The sequence below is a fragment of the Diabrotica undecimpunctata genome, chromosome 3 (genome assembly GCF_040954645.1).
Source record: "Diabrotica undecimpunctata isolate CICGRU chromosome 3, icDiaUnde3, whole genome shotgun sequence".
Taxonomy (NCBI): Eukaryota; Metazoa; Arthropoda; class Insecta; order Coleoptera; family Chrysomelidae; genus Diabrotica; species Diabrotica undecimpunctata.
Window position 1 is genome coordinate 5,384,447 of NC_092805.1, and position 25,591 is coordinate 5,410,037.

Here is a 25,591-nt window from a genome sequence, read left to right on the forward strand (position 1 = left end):
CAACACCCATTACCATGGACTATGACCGGCTATACAAAGCTCAGACTACAGATGCGGGTCTTCAACAGACCCTGAACGATCCTGCCAGTTCCTTACAACTTCAACGCATAGTTCTACCAGATAGCCAGCGGCCTATTTATTGTTCAGTCCAAGATGGTCGTATACGAGTTTATGTGCCAGCTGTATTCCAAAGAGATGTTTTCCTGAAGTTCCACACGCAGTCCCACCCAGGGCATGCTGCTACATTACGAATGATTGCTGAACGTTCTGTGTGGCATAACATGAATCGCCAAGTCAAGCAGTGGTCACGAAAGTGCATCCAATGTCAACGTGCCAAAATCGGACGTCACACTGTTACACCTGTGACACCTCTAGGAATGCCAGACGATCGATTCGCACACATACATGTCGACATCGTGGGCCCACTTCCAGCAAATCAGAACTTTCGATACCTACTCACAATAATCTACCGTTTCACAAGATGGCCAGAGGCCATACCTATCTCGGAGATTACAACCGAAGTTGTCGCGCAGAAGCTCCTTGAGGGATGGATATCCCGGTTTGGCGTGCCAGCAACCATAACAACGGACCGAGGTAGGCAATTTGAGAGCCAGTTGTTTCGCCAGCTCAATGGATTGCTAGGTGTACAACATATTAAAACCACTGCCTACCACCCACAGTCAAACGGATGTATTGAACGTTTCCACCGAACGCTCAAGGCTGCTCTCATCGCCGCTGACACAGTATCGTGGGTTGAAGCCCTTCCTCTGGTCATGCTAAGCCTTCGAAACACTTTCAAACAAGACATTGTATGTACAGCCTCCGAGTTAGTGTATGGTACGTCAGTGAGTCTCCCTGGACAGCTGATTGTCCCTAGTGCTGTTACACCCGACGAGCATAGTTTTGTCCAACGTCTACGTGAGACCATGGGAGCATTGCGTCCTGTACCGACGGGCAACCACTCAGCCCACACTGCCTTTGTCTATCCGGATCTACAGACTACGAGTCATGTGTTTGTGCGGACCGATAAAGTGAAGCCTCCTCTTACACCTCCCTATACCGGCCCGTTTAGAGTGTTAGAACGAAGTGATAAGTTTTTAACTGTGAATGTCCAAAATGTTCCTCAGCGAATTTCCATGGACCGACTCAAACCAGCATATATTCCAGCGGCCCAACAGGTGCAGGAAGAACATGCATATCATATGCCAACCGTCTGATGAGCAACACAAGTCAACATAACATAATCGTTCAAAACCAGCTCCTCACTGGAGGGGAGCCCTTTGGCAGATTTACAGTTAACCTCGAGCCACACATGGGTTGACTGTGCCACCGAAGTGAGGGAACGTCGACGGAGAAAAGAAGAGGAGATCAGAGCAGCTGATGGCTGTCATGTCAGAGTCAGAACACGATCACACGACGAGGTGACAACAAAAAGAACTCTTACTTGTTTTTAGTATGTAGTTTATTGTTAATAAATCAGTAAAACAGTTTTTAAAGTGTGCCCCGACTACTTTGCTTCCCGCAAACAGGCCACAGGTGTTTACACCTAACCTTCTTATATATGTATATGGTATGGTGTTTACTTTAGAAATTAGAAATGAAGCACATACAATCCAAATCCAAGCGATAAGAAATTTAAAAATTAATAGGTTAAAATCAGGTGTAATAAAATGGAAGGAAAACAAGAAATTAGCGACGAAACGTGTAAAATAGAAATAGAGTATAAAGAATTGGATGGCTTTAAATTTGAAATTCAGGAGGAATCCAATATTCAAAGTACACATTACACATATGATTATTTCAACTTAAAGAAATACCCCATAGATACTGAAATGGAACAACATGGATATAAACTTAAGTCATTTGAAGAAAACCAAAAAACTCAAAAAGGTTAGTGACTATGTATTTCTCCATATTATAATAGGAATAACTTTCCCAAGCCTCGCCAACTTTGGTCCCTCTATTAGCCATGCTAATTTGAGACATATTTGTCGTTGTTTTTAAGGTGATATTTGTGTTGAAGAAATTGAAGATGACAGTGTTTTACCACTTGTCAGGTTGCCAATTTTTTTCATAGGTTTCTCTGTTTCAAAACATTTTAAATGATGTAAATTTACAGCTTTTTCACAATGTGAAACAAGTTTTTTGACAGTTTAAAAAAGTTTAGTAATAGCACAGAATAATAAACAATCAGAATGCCCACTATGTCTGAAAAAATAAGTATGTGCAGATGGAATCAGACATGTTTTAAACTGAACCAGTGTTATTCAGTTCAGTGACATAGTGACATTTTATCTGGTGTGCATAGACAGTTTTATGTTTTGCATTTTAAGTCTGACAAAATGGCAGTGTTTTCTATTATTGATATACTCCATTCGCTTAGCTCAGGCATATTTTGACAGATTCATTGTCAGAAACCTTTATCTCTATACCCAAAGACCGTTTTCAAAGATATAAATTATAGTTATATTTATTTTATTTGTTTATTATTAGATATTTATATAATCTTTTATTATTTATTTTCTTTTTTTTTCTTAACTTTAAAAACAGTCTTTGGAATAGAGATCGAAACGTCAGTAAAATAAACATGTAAATAGATGTATTATGGCTTATTTCCAACATTCTCCTTAAAAATAATGTCACAAGCAAAAAGCCACAGAAAAATAAATATTACCATCATTTGTATATTTGAAAACGATCTCTTTATATAGAGATCGAAACATCAGTAAATTAAACATTTCAATTAAATATATTGTTACTTATTCCCAACATTATTTCTAATTATACAGAACGGCAAACAAAAAGCCATAGAAAAATAAATGTTACTATCACTTGTATATTTGAAAATGATCTCTTTATATAGAGATCGAAACATCAGTAAATTAAATCTATAAATAAATATTTTGTGGCTTATTCCCTACAGTCTCCTAAAAATACAGAATGCCACAAACAAAAAGCTATAAAAAACAAGTAATTTTGCAGAAAGCTTACTGATGCCACCTGGCTGTCGTGATTACGCTAAAACGCCTTTTAACGTGACCCGTCCTTAAAGAGTTACACAATGAAATTTTTTTAAAACACATTTTAAGACAGTTTCCACACCACCCCGAAGGTATGTCTTGTGGCGCGTTACTTTTTTTAAATGGGTATTCGCCAAGAGCCATATTGTCCCATTAAATCAAATGAACAAAACACTTAAACAGTATAAAACAAAACAAAATAAAATCCTATAAAACAAAATAAAATTCTGTAAAAACAAAATAAAAATAATTTTTGATGTAATAAAACATTGTACTATTCTATTTAAACACAAACACTATATACACTTACTATGTTCTTCTCGTTTTTTTTTGTTTTTGGTTTTTTTATGATGGGTTCGACCGCTTGGTTAACATGTAATGCCATTTTTCTGCCTTCATAAACGTTTCGTATCATTACTTTCTCTTCGGACGTTAATATTTTCCGTCTCTTTTGCGGCTTTTCATTTTTGGAATCTTATCACATAAAATCGGAGTTTCCTCGCTAATTCCAACGTTGCCAAACGATTGAAAAATAATGTTTTAAAATATCGATTTTTATTTTATAAATTTAAATATGTAACGAAACGGAACATATAAATAAAATTTATTTCATTACAATTTTGTGCTTAATTTTTACTATTGAAAAAATCATGTTTTTTGGTATTTTTATGACGGTAATAATCGCTGCGTGGAAGAATACATGTTTTGTATGACCATAATTATTACTACTTGTGAACAAGAATTGGCTACACTGTACGACAACTTCTGGTCAAGTCTACTATAGAGAAGCACAAATAAATATACTACTTAAATATTCTGTAATTTCGTATGAGGAAACGCAAATTGCAATTGAGAAAACGGATAGTTTTCGAGGGCCGCTGTGTACATTTAAATTTGAGGATATTTGGCGTTAAAACTATGAAATCACTCTTCTAAATTGAGGATTTATAGTATAGTAAATATTTGTATTATTCGCGTTGTTTATTTTAGCTAATATAGTTTTATTTTGTTTACTTCTGTGTTAGTTCTATTTAGTTAATTGGTTAGTTCTATTTTAAATTTTATTATTAGGGATAGTAGATAGATATTAGAGTTAAAGTTTTTCTTAAATAAATATGATAAATGTTCTTTAAAAGTTAATATTTTTAGATGAGTAAGGATGCTGATGATTAAAATATATTTTTGAAACTATGTAAATATGTTCCTAATAACAAAAACATTTCAGTTAACATCCAATACAGTTTGACATGGCGTCAAAAATTAAATTCGCTTAGAAATTTATAGCCTGTATAGAGAAAGTAAGTTTCTATTATATATAAAAAATATATTTTATAAAAAAATTGCTTATTCAGCATTATTATCGTCACTTTTAAAAAAATAATAAATTAACTGGAAAATATTAAACGTTTATTAAATATATTCAAGAAAATCCAACTAAATGCTAACAAAAAGTTTAAGTTGGTTGCCTACATTTGCCGCAACCTAACGATATAAACTAAATTACCGTAACTTTTTTATAAAATATATTTTTTATATATAATAAAAACTTACGTTCTTTATACACGCTATAAATTTCTAAGTAATAGTATAAGTTTGCAAAAGAGGTCGACGAAATACTCTAATAAAATGCGCTATGAGCACGTGTGCTTGGTTGTATAGTAATTTCCAGCCACTTCTAGTCTGTCAAAAAGTAACTAACTTCGTAAAAACATAATTACTAAAATCACTAGACAGTTCGGACTGGGATTAGCGAACCGAGTATATAACAATTATTACACAAATATTATGATACAGAATATTTGTAATATTTACAAAAGGTTGGATTAACACGTTCACGACGCTACCAGATACATGGATCTGGTATGAACTTTACGTTCAACCGGCATTGAAATTTGGAGACCTTGCGCTAGCGCCGACAACGATAAAATGGCTATTTATGAATTAAATATTATGATATAGGTACCTACGGAATCGTCATAATGTGCTTTATATTTTAGTTCGGTTTTAAGTTACCAGATACCAGCACCTGGTAACGTCCCACAAAGAAATTTTTTACGCTATGGGATTTACCGGAACTCCGTATCTGGTTATTAGTGTTATAGTAAACATTGTACAAGTGTGTTGTTTTTTTATTAAAATCCATAAAAATGTCGTCTAGAGGCGAAAAAATGGTTAAATTGGTGCTAAACAAACACCAAAATGCTTGGATACAAACTTAAAGTGAATCTGATAGTGATCCATTTGAAAACTTGTCTGATGAAGATCCTGAATACACTCCTAGTGAAGATAGCGACAATTCTGATGGGGACGAATCCATATATTTGAACGAAGAAGTATACAGTGATATAGAAACTGATAATTATGAATCGGAAAAAGAAATTGGTAAGAAGAAAAATGAATCTTATAATTTGATTCTCATTATATTTATTTCTAGGTGATGCTAAGGAAGATGTATGGACTGACATTCAGAAAACAGATAAATTAGATTTTGATGAATATCCTACAGATTCTAAAATAAATATTCAATGTGAAAATATGAGCCCATTGGATATTTTTTGTCTATTTGTCACAGATGAAATTTTGGAATTAATTGTTCAAGAAACCAATAGATATGCAGAACAAGAAATTGGTGTATACAGTATCAAACAAAAATCCAACAGTAAGTGGGTTCCAACTAATAAAGAAGAAATTAAAAAATTCTTTAGTAGCGTGATCTGCATAGGATTCGTGAAGGTCCCTAATATTCGATTATATTGGTCCAAAAATGACCTTTATAATAATAAGTTTATCTCCTCAGTTATGACTAGGGATAGATTTTCATTAATTATACGGTATCTACATTTTCAAAATAACGACGGTATACTAGAAAGCAACGATAAATTATACAAAATCTGACTCCATGAAATCATGACAGCTAACAAACAATAGCTTGTTAGATGCCCGACGAACTTTATATGCTGATAACTTTTATTCGGGCATTTTCTTGCAAAAGATCTATTAGATCACCAAACTTTTTATTGTGGGACACTTAGAAGCAATCGGAAAGGTATTCCAAAGAGAATAGTTCAAAAGAAACTAAATAAAAATGAAATAATTGGCATCAAAAATAATGACAATATAAAGGTAATCCGTTGGCAAGACGAGAGATCGGTATTAATGTTATCCAGTAAACCTGAGCGTGCCCTAAACTTCTGCAATACGGGCAAGAAAAAGAGATCAAAACCAAGGGAGGAACCAGTGGAATATATTTTTAAACCGCAAGTTATCCAAGACTACAACAAAGCTAAAAAAGGTGTAGATTACAGTGACCAAATGGCAGCTTATTATTCTTCCTTACGAGGTCTTAAGGTCTTAAGTGGTATGGTAAGGTAGTATTCGAACTAATCTTTGGTGCTACAATAATCAACAGCTGGATTATCTATAATAAAACAAACATCGAAAAAAAGATACCAATGCTAACATTTCGTGAACAGTTAACATTACAACTTTCAAATCAAAATGGGTGTATTTCTGAAACCAACTTCAATCAAAACGAAAACATTGTCTGAAACGAAAAGAAGGTCCTGGTAGAAAACGTAGACGAAATTGTGTTGATTGTTACAAGAAGCTGAGACAGACTACGAAAAGTAAGGAAGCTGACAAGAAGGTGACCAAAGTAAACACTTTTTGTGAAAATTGCGAAAATAAACCGGCTTTGTGCTTAACTTGTTTTAATGATAAACATATCTTATTATTAATTACTATTTTAATTATTATATATTTTTGCACACTTTAATATTACTTCAAATAAAAATTGATCATTTTATTTATCTTTTAAAAGTAAAATATTTCAAATTGCCACATCAGTATCAGTATATTTTTTATATACCGTAAATACTTTACCGGACATCGGAATCTGGTACTATGTCTGCCAGAAATGGATTAGAATGTTTACTATGAGATGGCAGTTGTTGGGAATTTATATTTATTGTACAGCCAGCAATTGACGGATTTGTAGTTTACTGTTTTTATTTGCGAAAAACCAAACTCAAATTCCTACAATATATAAAATTAACAATATAAAAAATTAATTAATTCCCATTACTTACTGTTCTCTTGCTGTCTGCTAAAATTATTTAAATTTTTCCCTAATCGGTGACACGTTTATTTTCTGACGTTTTTATTCTATTTGACATAGTCTATAGAACAGTAGCAACGGGAAATTTTGGGTAACATGATAGAACTTAAAATTAACTAAATACATTTATAACAATAACAAATATTCGTAACACTCCCACCCGGTACAGTTCTATGCAAAAGAGAAACTGTACCACTTATTTTTCATCATCTTTTTAGTCTCCATTTATTGGTATTACTGCTAATTTTATAACAGGACGTTCATATATTCCATTTTTTGTTTGAACAATTGCTCGTCGCACTTGCCCATCAGATGATTTTTTAACTTTAATTACCTTACCCTTTGGCCAATTGCATCTTGGTAAATCTTTATAACATATAATTACAATATCGCCCTGTTTAATTGGTACAACTTGTTTATGCCATTTTGCCCGAAGTAGTAGTTCAGGTATGTATTCAGAAATAAAGCGTCGCCAACATTTATTTGCAAATTGCTCTCTGTACAAATAATTAAATTTAAATACTTTAACATCTTCGTTTAAAAATCCAATTGGTTTATCTCCGTTTGAAGATCCAATTAGAAAATGATTTGGGGTTAGAGATTCAGATTCTTCAGATTCTATTGGAAGATAAGTAAGTGGTCTTGAGTTTACTATGTTTTCTGCAGCTATGAGACAACTATAAAGTAATTGGTCAGTAGGGTTCCTGCTTGGTAAAGAATCATATAACGAAATTTTAACCGCTTTCACTAGGCGCTCCCAGGCCCCACCCATATGTGGGGAAAGGGGTGCGTTGAAGTGAAATTTTAGCTCTGGGCTAATCAGTGAATTGGCTATTAATTTACTGTCAATCTTTTGCAGTTCTTCTCTCAATACTCGTTCAGCTGCAATGAAATTCGTACCTCGATCACAATATATATGCCTTGGTCGTCCTCTTCTGTTAATAAAATTTGTCAAACATAGTATAAAACTGTCCACATCTAGTTTGTAAGCTACTTCGAGATGGACTGCTCTAGTCGTGAGACACGTAAATAAAGCTCCCCATCTTTTCTCCGTCCGTCTTCCAACAGTTACATTTATTGGACCAAAATAATCCATGCCAGTATGTGTAAACGGAGCAGTAAATGTTGCAAGTCTACATGGCGGTAGAGGTGACATTTCTGGTGGTTTTGGCTTAGCAAATTTGACCTTGCAATTTTGACAATTGGTCCTAATCTTTTTAACTAGTTGTCTGAGTTTTGGTATATAAAATTTTTGTCTTATCTCATTTACTACAATTTCATGATTTCTATGGTGATATCTTTTGTGATAGTCTTCAATAATTAGTAAAGTTAAACGACTTCCTCTTGGTAAAATTATTGGCCTTTTCCTTTTTAAGGGTGGTGTCTGGAGGCCAACTGTTTTCTAATTGATACAGAAAATCAGGACCTTTAAACCAACACCTGGTATTTTTCAAATTGGGACGTTTCGTCCATTTAGTAGCTTCGTCGGCTATGTTATTCTTAGTAGGTACATATCTCCAATGTGATATCATTGAGTTTTGTTGAATTTCGGCCACTCTGTAAGCAACATACTTTGGTAATTTTCTTGGGTCTTCATTTCTTAACCAGCTTAAAACTGTTGAAACTTTGGTAATTTTCTTGGGTCTTCATTTCTTAACCAGCTTAAAACTGTTGAAGAATCTGTCCAATAAACAATGTTGTGCACAGTTATGGAAAGATGTTGACAAAGGCTTTTAGCAAACCTTGAACCCATTACCGCACCATTAAGTTCCAATCGAGGAATAGTTTGTGGTTTTAATGGTGCTACATGTGTTTTCGCTCCAATCAAAGTACACTCTATGACATCTTTTTTCATTATTCTTAGATATGCCACACAAGCACTTGCGTGTTCGCTGGCATCTACAAAAATGTGCATTTGCGTATTGGTATCCTTCCAGTTTTCGAGTTTATTAAGAAAATATCTTGGAATTGAAACTTTCTCTATTTCTGGAAGCTGTTTTAACCAAACAAGCCATTTTTGAAACTGTTCATTGGTTATTGGTTGATCCCAAGAAATGTTACTCCTCCATATTTCCTGTAAAAGAATCTTCACATAAATCAAAAAGTTTGCTAACAAACCTAAAGGGTCATATACAGACATTAAGATTTGTAAAATTTCTCGCTTTGTTGGCTTTCTTAATCCACTTAAAACATCTTTGTTTCCTTTATTACATTTTAAATTGAAAATAAAATTATCTCCCTTTAAATCCCACCACATTCCTAGAACCTTTTCCATGCTATTATTGTTTCCTATATCTAGGTTGACTTCCTCGTTATTTCCGTGGGTGGTGTTCATGATTTTTATTAATTTTTCAGAGTTTGATCTCCAGTTTCTTATTTCAAAATTTCCGCTGGCGTGAATTAAGGCAATTTCTTTTGCCAATTGGATGGCTTCATCCTCAGTGTCTGTTGATTCTAAGAGATCATCGACATAATGATTCTTTACTATGGAATCAACAGCGCTAGGATATTCTACGCTAAATTTCTTCGCATTAGCGTTTTTAACAAACTGTGCACAACTGGGTGAGCAGGTAGCCCCGAAGGTCATCACAGTCATGATATAAACTTCCAAAGGATTATCAGAGCTACCATTGCGCCACAAGAATCGTTGTGTATGTTGATCTTCTTCTATTATACCTACACGAAGAAACATTTCCTTGATGTCTCCAGAAAAGCCAATCTTACTTTCACGAAATCGTAGGAGGACGCCTAATATAGAAGCAAGTTGGTCATCTCCTTTTAATAACATAGAATTTAAGGATATTCCCTGTACGGTTGCTGCTGCATCCCAAACTAATCTGAATTTGTCAGGTTTATTAGAATTAAAGGTCGGAAATATGGGAAGATACCATGTTTTTTCTTGATGCTCTAAGAGTTCTTGTTCTGACAGTTTTCTAATATATTTCTTTTCTAGAAAATCTTGAATTTGTTGATTAATTTTGGTACCTAGTTTTGGATTTTTCTTAATTTTTCTCTCTATACACTCCAGTCTTTGAATAGCCATGGGTTTACTATTAGGGAGTTTCAAGTTGTCGTATTTCCAGAGTAATCCAATTTTATATTGGTTACCAATTTGAACTAGGGTACTTTCTTGTATATGAATAGCCCTATCTAATTCTTTGGAAACAGACGGTTTAATATTTTGAACTCCGAGGCTTTCAACTGAAAGGAAATCTTTTACAGTATTGAAGAGTTCTTGGTTAGTAATGCTTTCAGAACTACATTCGCAAATGTGGTATGAGTAGTTTAATTCCACATCGTTATTTGAAAACATTGCAAAAATGGTCCAACCTAACCTGGACTTTGCAGCTATCGGTTGAAGTTCTAGACCTTCCTTCACTCGAAGTGGTAACGCCAAGTCCCAGTTATCTAAGCCTATCAAGATCTGAGGAACAGCGTTCTTATATGATTTGAAAGGCAAGTTTTTTAGATAGGGAAAGCTTTCTTTAATTGCCTTTGCATCGAGAGTTTGTTTTGGAAGGCCTAATTTTCTTACCGTTCTGGCTGGTCGGTGGTCAAATTCTTTGGCCCCATTATAATCACCAGCAATAGAAAAAAATACTTTTTCTGACGCATCTTCTAAGCGTTCTTGATTTCCTGTCCATTTTAAGCAAAGTTGTTCTGGGTTTCCCATTATATTTAGCTTTTTGGCAATACTTTCTTCTAACAAAGTAACGGAAGACCCTTCATCTAGAAAGGCAAATGTAGTGACCTCCCTACTTCCATTTCTTAAAACAACGGGAAGTATTCGAAAGCGTGTTCCTTGATGTGCATTACTTTCTTCATCTGCAGATAAGAGGTGTGATTCTACTGTTTGCATACCGCTTTCCTTTTTGATAAGCTTAGTACTTTTATTGGATACTTGTTCTGAAAATTCATGAAGAAGAGGATGATGCTTCTTTTGGCATTCTTCTTTGTTGCATTTTACAGGATACTTACAGGGAAATCTGTGTTTCTTTAAGCAAAGCCTACATAAATTTAAGGCTTTAACAGCCTCCCATCTTTGAGATAATGAATATCTCTGAAATTCTGAACAACCTGCAATCTTTTTACAATCTCTCTGATTACACAGTTTACAATTATGTGTTTCACTGGAGGCATTTGGTTCATGTATATTAGCATGCACATTATTATTAGTGTAGGTAGAGCAGAACAAACATTTGTTGCCAGATTATACAACCAATCAGCAAGTTCCCTTAATCCCTGAAAATTTTGAAAAGCACTGCGATATATCGCCCAATTAACTTTAATTTGTGAAGGTAGTTTCTCTAATAGTTCATGCATAAGGGTAGGGTTATTAAGATAGTCTTTTAAATTAGATGCTTCCAATAAAACACATAAATTTTTAACTGCTAAAGCAAATTCTACCAGAGTTTCAAGTTTTTCCGGTTTAGGAGGTGGTAATCTACGAATAGAATTTATATGAGCTTCAATAATTTGCTCTGGTCTTCCAAAAAGAATTTTTAATGTAGCTATAATTTGGGGCACACATTGAGGTAATATTAAAAAACTTGAAACACTGACTCTTGCTGGACCTTTTTAAACATTTTTGTAATCTTAATATATTCTCATGATTATCTACTTGACATAGCTCAGTAGATCTTTCAAAACTACTAATAAAAACGGGCCAGTCATATGGATTACCATTAAAAATAGGGAGATCTCCAGGATCCCTTCTTTTATATAATATACCTGAACTTTTATCGTTATAAGTTGGCAGAGGCTTACCAAGTGTTGGTCTTAAAGGGGCAATATTGTCGATAACGGGCTTATCTATATTTAGAGAAAGGAATTTATTGACCAAAGGGTTAGTTTCAATTATTTCTTCTTCATCGATGTCTTGACTAGCATTCGAGCACTCATCTTCTTCTATAATTCTCCTAGACTCCTTGGTTAACTCTCGTTCTTGACGTAATAGATCTCGTTCTTCCTGCAGAAGTTGAAGCTTCATTTTTGTTTTGCTGCTTGTTGATGAGGAGCTTTTTAAGGAGGTTGTAGAACAAGATTTCTTGATTTTGGAACCTTGTGGGTGAGACTTCTTAGTGGCTGCGTCTACACAAAGAGGGCACTTCCAGCTGTCATCACCAATTACTTCGAAATCATCCTGTACATTTACGCATTCAAAACAGCACCATTTTTTACATTCTGTACATTCTACCATCCGTTTTTCACGATATGTTTTGCCGCACACAGGACATAGATCAATTTTGGTTCGTCCAACAACTGATGGACCCATATTCGTAGATCTTGTAAGATTGTGTGATTCAGCAATCGCGTGTGATGAATAGAATTTGAGCTTGTTGGGAATTTATATTTATTGTACAGCCAGCAATTGACGGATTTGTAGTTTACTGTTTTTATTTGCGAAAAACCAAACTCAAATTCCTACAATATATAAAATTAACAATATAAAAAATTAATTAATTCCCATTACTTACTGTTCTCTTGCTGTCTGCTAAAATTATTTAAATTTTTCCCTAATCGGTGACACGTTTATTTTCTGACGTTTTTATTCTATTTGACATAGTCTATAGAACAGTAGCAACGGGAAATTTTGGGTAACATGATAGAACTTAAAATTAACTAAATACATTTATAACAATAACAAATATTCGTAACAGCAGTGTTAGATTCAAGGTAATTTCAAATATAAAGTCACAGAAACCGTTTATTTATAGATATGTTTACCAGACCCATAGGTCTGGTATCGTCCGAACAGTAGACAGTGTTACCAGATACGGGGATCTGGTAACGTCAGTAAATGTTACTGACAAATTTAATGCCGTCGTGAACGTGTTAATTAATGAACACTTTAAATGTAAAATTCGAAATTAAACCATGGTTTTTGGGTGCAGTAAATGTAAGAAGATGTATCCATACATTTTTTCACTGGACACTATTTTTATGGGGGTTTAATTTATCCCTGCATTTTTAACCAATCAGAACTTTATTTTCAATGCGGAATTAATCAAATATTTGCAAAATTTTGGATTAATTAAAGAACAATTTAACTGTAAAGTGAGTAATGGTTCACATCTATACGCAGTCAGACCACAGAATACACCATCCCAACAAGAAGCGAAACGAGGGGCCTTTTCACAATCCAAATTTCTTTGCGCATGTGCGAATCCGCCATGTTCTAATTAGTTTTGTTGTCAACCTAAAAATTGAAGTTTGTTTGTATATTGAGAAGTGTTTGATGTTTGTTTCATAATAGTTAGTTTAATTAATTTAGTTAGTTAATTTAATATATTTGTGTAATAAACTTATTGTGATGGCTGCACGAAAAGAAGGATTTTATTGTATTGTTCGTGTGTGCCCATCGAAATCTGGTGAAGAAATTAGTCTCTTTTCGATACCCACTTATCGTAGCAGGTAAACAAATTAAATTTGAAATTCAAACGTGTTACAAATGTTGTCTGAATTTTTATATTTTAGTTAAATACATTTTTTTTAGAGCTCAGTTTTGGCTGAAAGCAGCCAACAGGGAAGATCTGCTTTCTAAGCATGCTGAATTGCATAGTGATTATAAAATGTGCGAGAAACATTTTGAACCGGTGTACATGTCCAAAGGAAACACAAGGAAGACCTTATTTGAACAAGCACATCCAACAATTTTCTCGCCAATATTCCTGACACACAGACAAACCAATAAAGAAAGTCATAAGGCTGGAAGGTAGATACTTTTTATTTATTCCCAATTATAGTGCTTTTTTATAAACGTCATATAAAAATCAGTATCTACTTATATAAGTTGTTTGTTGTATTTCATAATTTAAACAGGATCTGGAATTGTGAAATTTAATGATCTTTTATCATCCTTATTAAGAACATATATCTTATGGTTACATACTGAGTAGTATTTATGCTGTGGTTTTAGGTACAACTGAAATAGACAATTTGCATCCAGTTGCTATTAATAATCCAACTGATGACAAACATAGTACTATACCTGATACTTTGATGGAAGAGTTTCTGGTAACAGGTAATTTTATTTATTGCTCCTACAACTGTATTATGCATTCAATTAATGACTAATAAGCATTAACACATCTACTTTGAACATTTATATTGTAGCGAGATTAAATAAAACGAGCGGTTCGAATTTATATACGTATATTTATTTATAACTTTACAGTTCGGTAGTATCTTAACAACTAAAAACTTTAATCATCGTTACTTGTATATATACTACAGTTACTAGGTTCGAGAATATTCTGGCGTTGTCGCACCTCTAATTGTCTCGTCGAAAGAACCATCGAATACGGGCGGTATTGACATGCCGATTCTTACGTTTTCTAGATTTGTCCTTCTAAGAATTATGACGTATCAGAGATGGGCTATTTCGTTACAATATGTTATTTGGTCATTAAATATATTTTTATATTTCAGATGCTGATGTTAATAGGCAGGAAGTGTCTACTCCACATAGGCACCATACTCCACAAAGCTTCACCCCATATGCACAATCCTCTGCAACACAAACCCCCTCAAAGTTATGTGGTGGTACACCAAGAAAAAGCAAAATGAGGTTGAAAATAAAAACTTTACTTGCACATGTAAAAAAAGCATGTACCTCCTCCAAAAAGAAGGAAGATGATATTAGATTATTAAATTATAAGTAAATTTTTTCAAATGTGTGACAAGTTATTAAACAAACCCCTAGCAGAAATAGTGAAAGCTCAAGCAATTTTAAAAACTAAACCTCCAAAAAGTAGAAGATACTCTGATGAATATAAACAATTTGCATCAACACTATATTTTTGGGCCCAAGAGCCTAGGCTTTTATGGAAAGAATATTGTATTTGCCCTCAAAACGAAGTCTTCAAAAAATTACTGAAAATTTGGTCTGTAAACCTGGTTTGAATAATGACCAAATATTTGATGCCTAAAATTAAAAGTGAACACAATGTTAGATCAGGACAAGCACTGTAGTATTTGTATTGATGAAATGTCTATTAAAAGTAATTTATTTTTTGATACAGCTCGTGATGAGATTGCTGGTCTATATGATATAGGAAATGGGAAAAAGGAATCAATAATTGCACAAAATGTACTTGTGATAATGGTTCAAGGCTTATATTCAAATTGGAAACAACAACTAGAATATTTCTTTGTAAACACTACCTTTGAAGCAAATCACCTTCTTCATGTTATAAAAGAATGTCAATAATTCTGTATTGTGTGTGTGCTGTTGGTTTCTTTTGACTGTGGACTTAATCCATTAGTCGAACTAAAATTACTCTTATAATTATATCTCTTATACTCATTATATTTATGAATATTTGATAATAATGATTTACAATAGTAATTCACACATATATTATACAGGTACCTACATATATATTTTGGTGAGCACTTTTTTTTGTTTTTATGCTATACTAAATACTAATACTATTAATAACTATTAAATTATGTATATATATATATATATATATATATATATATATATATATATATATATATATATATATATATATATATATATATTAACACAGCGCTAGGGCATAAACCCGGTTCAATTCCTCGGTGGTTTAGGTCCTCTTTGTGTGTTTTTTTTTATTTTCTATATATTTTCTTTTTTTTTAATTTTTTTTTATTTATGTATTTCTTTATTTTTTTATTTACCTTTTTCTTTTTTTTTGTATTTTAATTTTCACAATTTTAGTTTTATATTAATAATGTGTTTAATTAGGATCTCATAGATACTTTTATCTTTAGTAGCAATCAAAGCTTATAGATTAAAATGTTTTCTTATATATTGTGTAATATAAATTTGATCTATAAAATAATCTATTTCTTTTTTTTTTAATTTACAATCTAATATCATATGTTCTGCGGATCCTAATTCTCCACATTCACAACAGTTTGTGTCTGACAGTCCTATTTTATGTTTATGTTGTGGAACTAAGGATTGGCCAAACCTAAGTCTACATATATATGATATAAAGACCTTGTTGCCTTGATAGTCAGTAAACCAGCTTTTAGATGGGATCTCTGTTTGGATAGTTTTATAATACAGTCCCTTTTTGGAATTAATATACCATTCTTTCCAGTTATTATAGTTTATTCGTCTTCCGGGTTTGGACCGTGTCATTTGTGAGTGACCCAAAAGTGGGTTCATCTCGACGTTTCGCTACAATTGTATGTAGCTTCTTCAGGAGAACAAAAAAGAAAACAAAAGACAGGAAGATGGGTAGTTAGCAACGGTAACTCAGTTACTCAACGCAACCAGAGGCGAATACTAACTACCAAGATGGGCATTTGGTCACAGTAACTCAACTACATAACGCAGCCAGAGGTGAAAACCAAATGCCAGGACAGGGATTCACGTCCAACAGCTCAGAACACTAACGCGTCGAGAGGCGGGGAGTGAATCCGACGATTACTCCGCTACCGCTCTATTTATAGTCGCGGTGACCTGTCGTGTTGGGACGTATCGGCACACTCCGTGGCGCGAACGTCAAGAAGCGCGCGCTGGCCAATCATGTGGCTGCATCGTGGTAGCGGGACCGGACGGCGGCTCTAGACTGAGATTCCAGATGGAAGACAAGTAGTATCCTTCCTCTCGATTGATATTATGTGGATTTTTTCGGATCTCTAGAGATTCGCGGATTTTCCTGGAATAAAAGAAGGGGCTCTTAGAAATAATATGGGTTTTTTCGAACAATATGGAATGACCGGTTTCTTGGCAGTGTTCTGCAACTGCAGAATGGGAGAAGAGACCTGATCGAATGCATCTTTGATGCTCTTGAATCCGAGTTTTGACGGAACGACCAGTTTCGCCAATATACACTTGTCCACATGAACAAGGAATAGAATAGACACCACAGGAAGATAGGGGCGGTAATGGGTCCTTAGGAGAGGGTAGATATTGTGAGATTTTCTTGGGTGGTCGAAAAGTAGTCCTGATACCTTCTTTGCGAAGAATTTTGCCAATCCTATCAGTGACACTGAGAACATGGTTTAAGAAAACCTCAACGGAGCTGTTTCGAGCCGCAGCGAGCAAGGTCATGATTGCCAATATGATTTCCAACATCCGAAACGGATAGGAACCAGAAGAAGAAGAATCAGTGACACTTCGAATATACGGAAGAAAAGCCACAGGAGTATTACCCGAAGATTCTGAATTTGTCGTCCTAGGGTGTAAAGGGGGATGTAGATGTCGGTGTGTAATATTTTGAATTGTGGACTTGGAGTAACCGTTGGCGACAAGGGTTTTTTGCAGATGGCCAAGTTCTTCTCTAAGGTTGTCAGGTTCAGAAATCGAAATGGCCCGATGGATGAGAGAGTTGATCACAGAATCAGAGATGCTACATCTCTGTTTTTTAATGCTACATCATAAAAAAAATTTCATGCATATTTAAAAGTCGTTCTGGTGATTATTACACATATAAACACAGGTTTCTAAAACATGTTTATATCATTTACTATTTCAACTGTCTTCAATTTTATTATGCTTTACTTTGATTATTGAACTCATTTTTACTTATAATACTCAAATATTTATATTATAGCTGGTTTGTATTTTAGGTTACATCCAAGAAGATCACAAAATGGAAATTATGGAGAGACTAACTGAAGATTCATCTTACGAAGAAAATTATATGAGTCAACACTCTGAAGGAAAAACATTAAATAAAAATATGAAAGTTGCAACTGGACAAAGATCTTACAAGTGCGAAGTTTGTTTTAAGCAGTTTAATCGAGAAGCTCATTTGAAAATACATTTGAGAGTTCACACTGGTGAAAAACCGTACAAGTGTGAAATTTGTTTTAAGCAATTTAATCAAGCAAATAATTTGAAAAAACATATAAAATCCCACACTGGGGAAAATTCTTACAAGTGTGAAATTTGTATTAAGCAGTTTGAACAAGCAGGTGATTTGAAAAGGCATTTGAGAGTACACACTGTAGAAAAACCTCACAAGTGTGAAATTTGTTTTAAACAGTTTAAGGGAGCAGGTCATTTGAAAATACATTTGAGAGTGCACACTGGTGAAAAACCTTACAAGTGTGAAATTTGTTTTAAGCAATTTAATCAAGCAAGTAATTTAAAACAACATATAAAATTGCACACTGGGGAAAAATCTTACAAGTGTGAAATTTGTTTTAAGCAGTTTAATCGAGCAGATCAGTTGAAAACACATTTGAGAGTACACGCTGGTGAAAAACCTTACAAGTGTGAAATTTGTTTTAAGCAGTTTTATCAAGCGTGTGATTTGAAAAAGCATTTGAGAGTACACACTGGTGAAAAACCTTACAAGTGTGAAATTTGTTTTAAGCAGTTTAATCAAGCGTGTGATTTGAAAAAGCATTTGAGAGTACACACTGGTGAAAAATCTTACGAGTGTGAAATTTGTTTTAAGCAGTTTAATCAAGCAGGTGATTTGAAAAGGCATTTGAGAGTCCACACTGGTGAAAAACCTTACAAGTGTGAAATTTGTTTTAAGCAATTTAATCAAACAAGTAATTTGAAACAACATATAAAATCGCACACTGGAGAAAAACCTTACAAGTGCGAAATTTGTTTTAAGCAATTTAATCAAACAAGTAATTTGAAACAACATATAAAATCGCACACTGGAGAAAAATCTTACAAGTGTGAAATTTGTTTTAAGCAGTTTATTCTGGCAGGTCATTTGAAAACACATTTAACATTGCACACTGGGGAAAATTCTTACAAGTGTGAAATTTGTTTTAAACAGTTTAATCGAGCAAGTAGTTTGAAAAGGCATTTGAGATTGCACACTGGCGAAAAACCATACAAGTGTGAAATTTGTTTTAAGCAGTTTAGTCATGCATATCATTGGAAAACACATTTGAGATTGCACACTGGTGAAAAACCGTACAAGTGTGAAATTTGTTTTAAACAGTTTAAGGAAGCAGGTATTTTGAAAAGGCATTTGAGATTGCACACTGGCGAAAAACCATACAAGTGTGAAATTTGTTTTAAGCAGTTTAGTCATGCATATCATTGGAAAACACATTTGAGATTGCACACTGGCGAAAAACCATACAAGTGTGAAATTTGTTTTAAGCAGTTTAGTCAAGCATGTCATTGGAAAACACATTTGAGATTGCACACTGGTTAAAAATCTTACAACTGTGAAATTTGTTTTAAGCAATTTAATCAAACAAGTAATTTGAAACAACATAAAATCGCACACTGGAGAAAAACCTTACAAGTGTGAAATTTGTTTTAAACAGTTTAAGGAAGCAGGTATTTTGAAAAGGCATTTGAGATTGCACACTGGCGAAAAACCATACAAGTGTGAAATTTGTTTTAAGCAGTTTAGTCATGCACATCATTGGAAAACACATTTGAGATTGCACACTGGTGAAAAACCGTACAAGTGTGAAATTTGTTTTAAGCAATTTAATCAAACAAGTAATTTGAAACAACATATAAAATCGCACACTGGAGAAAAATCTTACAAGTGTGAAATTTGTTTTAAGCAGTTTATTCTGGCAGGTCATTTGAAAACACATTTAACATTGCACACTGGGGAAAATTCTTACAAGTGTGAAATTTGTTTTAAACAGTTTAATCGAGCAAGTAGTTTGAAAAGGCATTTGAGATTGCACACTGGCGAAAAACCATACAAGTGTGAAATTTGTTTTAAGCAGTTTAGTCATGCACATCATTGGAAAACACATTTGAGATTGCACACTGGTGAAAAACCGTACAAGTGTGAAATTTGTTTTAAACAGTTTAAGGAAGCAGGTATTTTGAAAAGGCATTTGAGATTGCACACTGGCGAAAAACCATACAAGTGTGAAATTTGTTTTAAGCAGTTTAGTCATGCATATCATTGGAAAACACATTTGAGATTGCACACTGGCGAAAAACCATACAAGTGTGAAATTTGTTTTAAGCAGTTTAGTCAAGCATGTCATTGGAAAACACATTTGAGATTGCACACTGGTTAAAAATCTTACAACTGTGAAATTTGTTTTAAGCAATTTAATCAAACAAGTAATTTGAAACAACATAAAATCGCACACTGGAGAAAAACCTTACAAGTGTGAAATTTGTTTTAAACAGTTTAATCGAGCAAGTAGTTTGAAAAGGCATTTGAGATTGCACACTGGCGAAAAACCATACAAGTGTGAAATTTGTTTTAAGCAGTTTAGTCATGCATATCATTGGAAAACACATTTGAGATTGCACACTGGTGAAAAACCGTACAAGTGTGAAATTTGTTTTAAACAGTTTAAGGAAGCAGGTATTTTGAAAAGGCATTTGAGATTGCACACTGGCGAAAAACCATACAAGTGTGAAATTTGTTTTAAGCAGTTTAGTCATGCATATCATTGGAAAACACATTTGAGATTGCACACTGGCGAAAAACCATACAAGTGTGAAATTTGTTTTAAGCAGTTTAGTCAAGCATGTCATTGGAAAACACATTTGAGATTGCACACTGGTTAAAAATCTTACAACTGTGAAATTTGTTTTAAGCAATTTAATCAAACAAGTAATTTGAAACAACATAAAATCGCACACTGGAGAAAAACCTTACAAGTGTGAAATTTGTTTTAAACAGTTTAAGGAAGCAGGTATTTTGAAAAGGCATTTGAGATTGCACACTGGCGAAAAACCATACAAGTGTGAAATTTGTTTTAAGCAGTTTAGTCATGCATATCATTGGAAAACACATTTGAGATTGCACACTGGTGAAAAACCGTACAACTGTGAAATTTGTTTTAAGCAGTTTAGAGCAGAAGGTAATTTAAAAAGACATTTGAGGGTGCACACTGGGGAAAAACCTTACAAGTGTGAAATTTGTCTTAAGCCGTAACACATTTGAGAGTGCGTACTAGAGAAAAAATGTAAAATTTGTTTTAGACCGTTTTCTGTTAAACATATTAAAAATGCAGTAAAGAAAAAATAAATGTAACATTTGTTTTAAGTAGTTTTCTTCCCATTTACTATGAAACTTCATATAAGATTAAATACTGGAGAAATTTCTTTTAAATAATTTGTTGCAGTCTATAATTTGAAACAACTTACATGGACGCAAACCTTAAATTCTTTTTGCTAACTTTTTAATTCTTGTAGCTTCCAATTTACTTAATTCATATCTTTTACCATTGCTAGTAACCTATCTGACTGATCCTTACTTCTTATTTTTACTGGCATTGTAGGCGTCTTTTTTACTTCTTGGAAAAGATTCTATTTCGTCTTTATCTACATTTCTTTTTCTCTTACTACCATCATCGGTGGTTGCTTTACTCTACATTTAACTGTTTGGCTCTACGTCTTACTAGAGCTTACTACTTATGAAATTTTCCATTTCGCCGAAACTTCCAAACTTTCATTTCATCCATAATTTTTTAATAACAACAAAAAGCATTCCTGATTTATTTTTGAAATATTTAACAGTACCTTTTAATGAATAGTATATGTGAAAGTTTTTACGCTGTATGGATACTATTTAATCTTGTTTTAAAATAACAACTAGTATTGTCTAAAACATCATTTTCACAATGAATGAATATTGGTGAAATTATTACAATATAGTCTTAAACTGATTTATACTTAAGATTTGTACATATTTCAATTAAAAATTTGAATCATAATAATTTTTCTAAAAAGATTAATTTATTAAAGTTAAAATAATATTATTTTCTCTAAAAAATTTTATAAAACGCAAAAATTTAATCCTATTCTACGACCACGCAGCATCTACATATAAAAATATCTAAAGTTTCATTTATTGCCCCACTCTTTCATATTTTAGAAGCAATAATAGAGCTGACATGACCGCTCTTTAGTGGTAGGTGGTACCACGTGCGTTCCACCCGACTCACTTTTTGCCGACTTTCAAAAATAACAGTGAACAATTCTTCTATAAGCGTCTATATTCTTTGGTAATAGCACAGAATAATAAACAATCAGAATGCCCACTCTGTCTTAAAAAATAAGTACATGCAGATGGAATCAGCCATGTTTTAAACTGAACCAGTGTTATTCAGTTCAGTGACATAGCGACATTTTATCTGGTGTGCATAGACAGTTTAAACCGGTTTAATTTATTTATGGCAACTACAGACATAATATGCACTAGTTTATTCAGATGGTTTTTAATGTAGTAAATAAAACATGTATCGGTAGATTTTTTGAGGGACTGAAAGTACCAGTCAGAACTGTATTTTATATAATGTGGTTTTGTCAGTAATATAATGTCAGTTAAAAGTGCCAAAGAATTAAGATTTCCCCCACCTTCTGCCTACTATATGTCAAATATGAATACCTTTTAGGCCCTTACTGGAATGAATTGTGTGTATTTTTTAATGCTACATCATAAAAAAATTTCATGCATATTTCACAGTCCTAGAAAACACAGGTTTCTAAAACATGTTTATATCGTTTATTATTTCAACTGTCTTCAATTTTGTTATGCTTTAATTTGATTATTGAACTCATTTTTACTTATAATACTCAAATATTTATATTATAGCTGGTTTGTATTTTAGATTATGTCCAAGAAGAACACAAAATGGAAATTATGGAGACACTAACTGAAGATTCATCTTACAAAGGAAATTATATGAGTCAACACTCTGAAGGAAAAATATTAAATAAAAATACAGAAGTTGCAACTGGACAAAGATCTTACAAGTGCGAAACTTGTTTTAAACAGTTTAATGGAGCATATCAGTTGAAAAGACATTTGAGAGTGCACACTGGCGAAAAACCTTACAAGTGTGAAATTTGTTTTAAGCAATTTAATCAAGCAAGTAATTTGAAACAACATATAAACTTGCACACTGGGGAAAAATCTTACAAGTGTGAAATTTGTTTTAAGCAGTTTCGAACAGACCAGTTGAAAAGACATTTGAGAGTGCACACTGGAGAAAAATCTTACAAGTGTGAAATTTGTTTTAAACAGTTTAGTGAAGCATTTCATTTGAAAACACATTTGAGATTGCACACTGGAGAGAAACCATACAAGTGTGAAATTTGTTTTAAGCAATTTAATCAAGCAAGTAATTTGAAACAACATATAAAATCGCACACTGGAGAAAAATCTTACAAGTGTGAAATTTGTTTTAAGCAGTTTATTCTGGCAGGTCATTTGAAAACACATTTAACATTGCACACTGGGGAAAATTCTTACAAGTGTGAAATTTGTTTTAAACAGTTTAATCGAGCAAGTAGTTTGAAAAGGCATTTGAGATTGCACACTGGCGAAAAACCATACAAGTGTGAAATTTGTTTTAAGCAGTTTAATCGAGCAGATCAGTTGAAAACACATTTGAGATTGCACACTGGTGAAAAACCTTACAAGTGTGAAATTTGTTTTAAGCAGTTTAATCAAGTAGGTGATTTGAAAAGGCATTTGAGAATACACACTGGAGAAAAGCCTTACAAGTGTGAAATTTGTTTTAAGCAGTTTAAGGAAGCAGGTCATTTGAAAACACATTTGAAAGTGCACACTGGTGAAAAACCGTACAAGTGTGAAATTTGTTTTAAGCAATTTAATCAAGCAAATAATTTGAAAAAACATATAAACTTGCACACTGGGGAAAAATCTTACAAGTGTGAAATTTGTTTTAAGCAGTTTCGAACAGATCAGTTGAAAAGACATTTGAGAGTGCACACTGGAGAAAAATCTTACAAGTGTGAAATTTGTTTTAAACAGTTTAGTGAAGCATTTCATTTGAAAACACATTTGAGATTGCACACTGGAGAGAAACCATACAAGTGTGAAATTTGTTTTAAGCAATTTAATCAAGCAAGTAATTTGAAACAACATATAAAATCGCACACTGGAGAAAAATCTTACAAGTGTGAAATTTGTTTTAAGCAGTTTATTCTGGCAGGTCATTTGAAAACACATTTAACATTGCACACTGGGGAAAATTCTTACAAGTGTGAAATTTGTTTTAAACAGTTTAATCGAGCAAGTAGTTTGAAAAGGCATTTGAGATTGCACACTGGCGAAAAACCATACAAGTGTGAAATTTGTTTTAAGCAGTTTAATCGAGCAGATCAGTTGAAAACACATTTGAGATTGCACACTGGTGAAAAACCTTACAAGTGTGAAATTTGTTTTAAGCAGTTTAATCAAGTAGGTGATTTGAAAAGGCATTTGAGAATACACACTGGAGAAAAGCCTTACAAGTGTGAAATTTGTTTTAAGCAGTTTAAGGAAGCAGGTCATTTGAAAACACATTTGAAAGTGCACACTGGTGAAAAATCTTACAAACGTGAAATTTGTCTTAAGCAGTAACACATTTGATAGTGCATACTGGAGAAAAACTGTAAAATTTGTTTTAGGCCGTTTTCTGGCAAACATTTTTAAAATGCAGTGAAGAAAAAATAAATGTAACATTTGTTTTAAGCAGTTTTCTTAACATTTAATATGAAACTTCATATAAGATTAAATACTGGAGAAATTTCTTTTAAATAATTTGTTGCAGTCTATAATTTGAAACAACTTACATGGACGCAAACCTTAAATTCTTTTTGCTAATTTCTTAATTCTTTTAGTTTCCAATTTACTTAATTCATATCTTTTACCATTGCTAGTAACCTGTCTGACTGATCCTTACTTCTTATTTTTACTGGCATTGCAGGCATCTTTTTTATTTCTTGGAAAAGATTCCATTTTGTCTTCATCTACATTTCTTTTTCTCTTACTGCCATCATCGGTGGTTGCTTCACTCTACATTTAACTGTTTGGCTCTACGTTTTACTATTGACTCTACCGCCAACGTGACATCATGAAAAAACTCAAGTTAATTGAATTTATATATTTGAATTTTGTTATTTCACACTTGTTTCCTTTTGAAAAAAACTTTTTTTGAGATATGGAAAAGGAATACTACAAACATACACATATTTTGGTAAATGACAAAATAATTGATCTAGGATGCTGCATAAATGAGACCTTAGGCTCAGAACAAAAAGTGAAATGTAGAATAAAACTGGCCAGAAACACATTTCTAAAAATGACACAGTTTTTCACCACTGAAAATTTGATCTAATTAAGACATTGTAAACCTCCTTTAGAAACGGTATTTAAAGAAGAAGAAATTTGGATATTGATATAGTATTATGTAAATCAAAATTTATTGAAGTTATACTTCTATACGCACGGTCGGCGTTGGAAATTTGCATGAGAGTGAATCTGTGAAACCATTACATATCGTCGATGATACTGCAATATGTCGTATGTCGGAATGAGGTAATATTTCAGGAGAGACAAAAAACTCTTCTCGTCGACCATTTTTAAATTTGAAAATGCGATTATTTGTGTATGCTGTATCCTTTTATTTGGGTATTAGTACAGGAACACGATTTTTTGGTCAGTGTAATGTTAAGCAAAATGCCGTTACATATGACATATTGCATTGAAAGTTTAAATATTTAAATATTTTATGTCACATACGACAATTTTGT

The 25,591-nt window shown here is 33.2% G+C and overlaps 1 protein-coding gene across 2 annotated transcripts; it reads left to right on the forward strand.

Moving 5' to 3' along the window:
- The first annotated feature begins 1,420 nt into the window (after positions 1 to 1,420).
- Positions 1,421 to 25,388, forward strand: LOC140436392 (uncharacterized). 2 transcript variants are annotated; one of them, XM_072525152.1, is made up of 2 exons: positions 1,421 to 1,890; positions 22,660 to 25,388. In XM_072525152.1, exons 1-2 carry the CDS (start codon positions 1,671 to 1,673, stop codon positions 24,417 to 24,419), a joined length of 1,980 nt encoding a protein of 659 aa, XP_072381253.1. In that variant the 5' UTR covers positions 1,421 to 1,670; the 3' UTR covers positions 24,420 to 25,388. The 2 variants fall into 2 exon arrangements, with proteins under 2 accessions (XP_072381253.1, XP_072381254.1); XM_072525153.1 differs by lacking the exon at positions 22,660 to 25,388 and adding an exon at positions 17,710 to 21,321.
- The last annotated feature ends 203 nt before the right edge of the window (positions 25,389 to 25,591 follow it).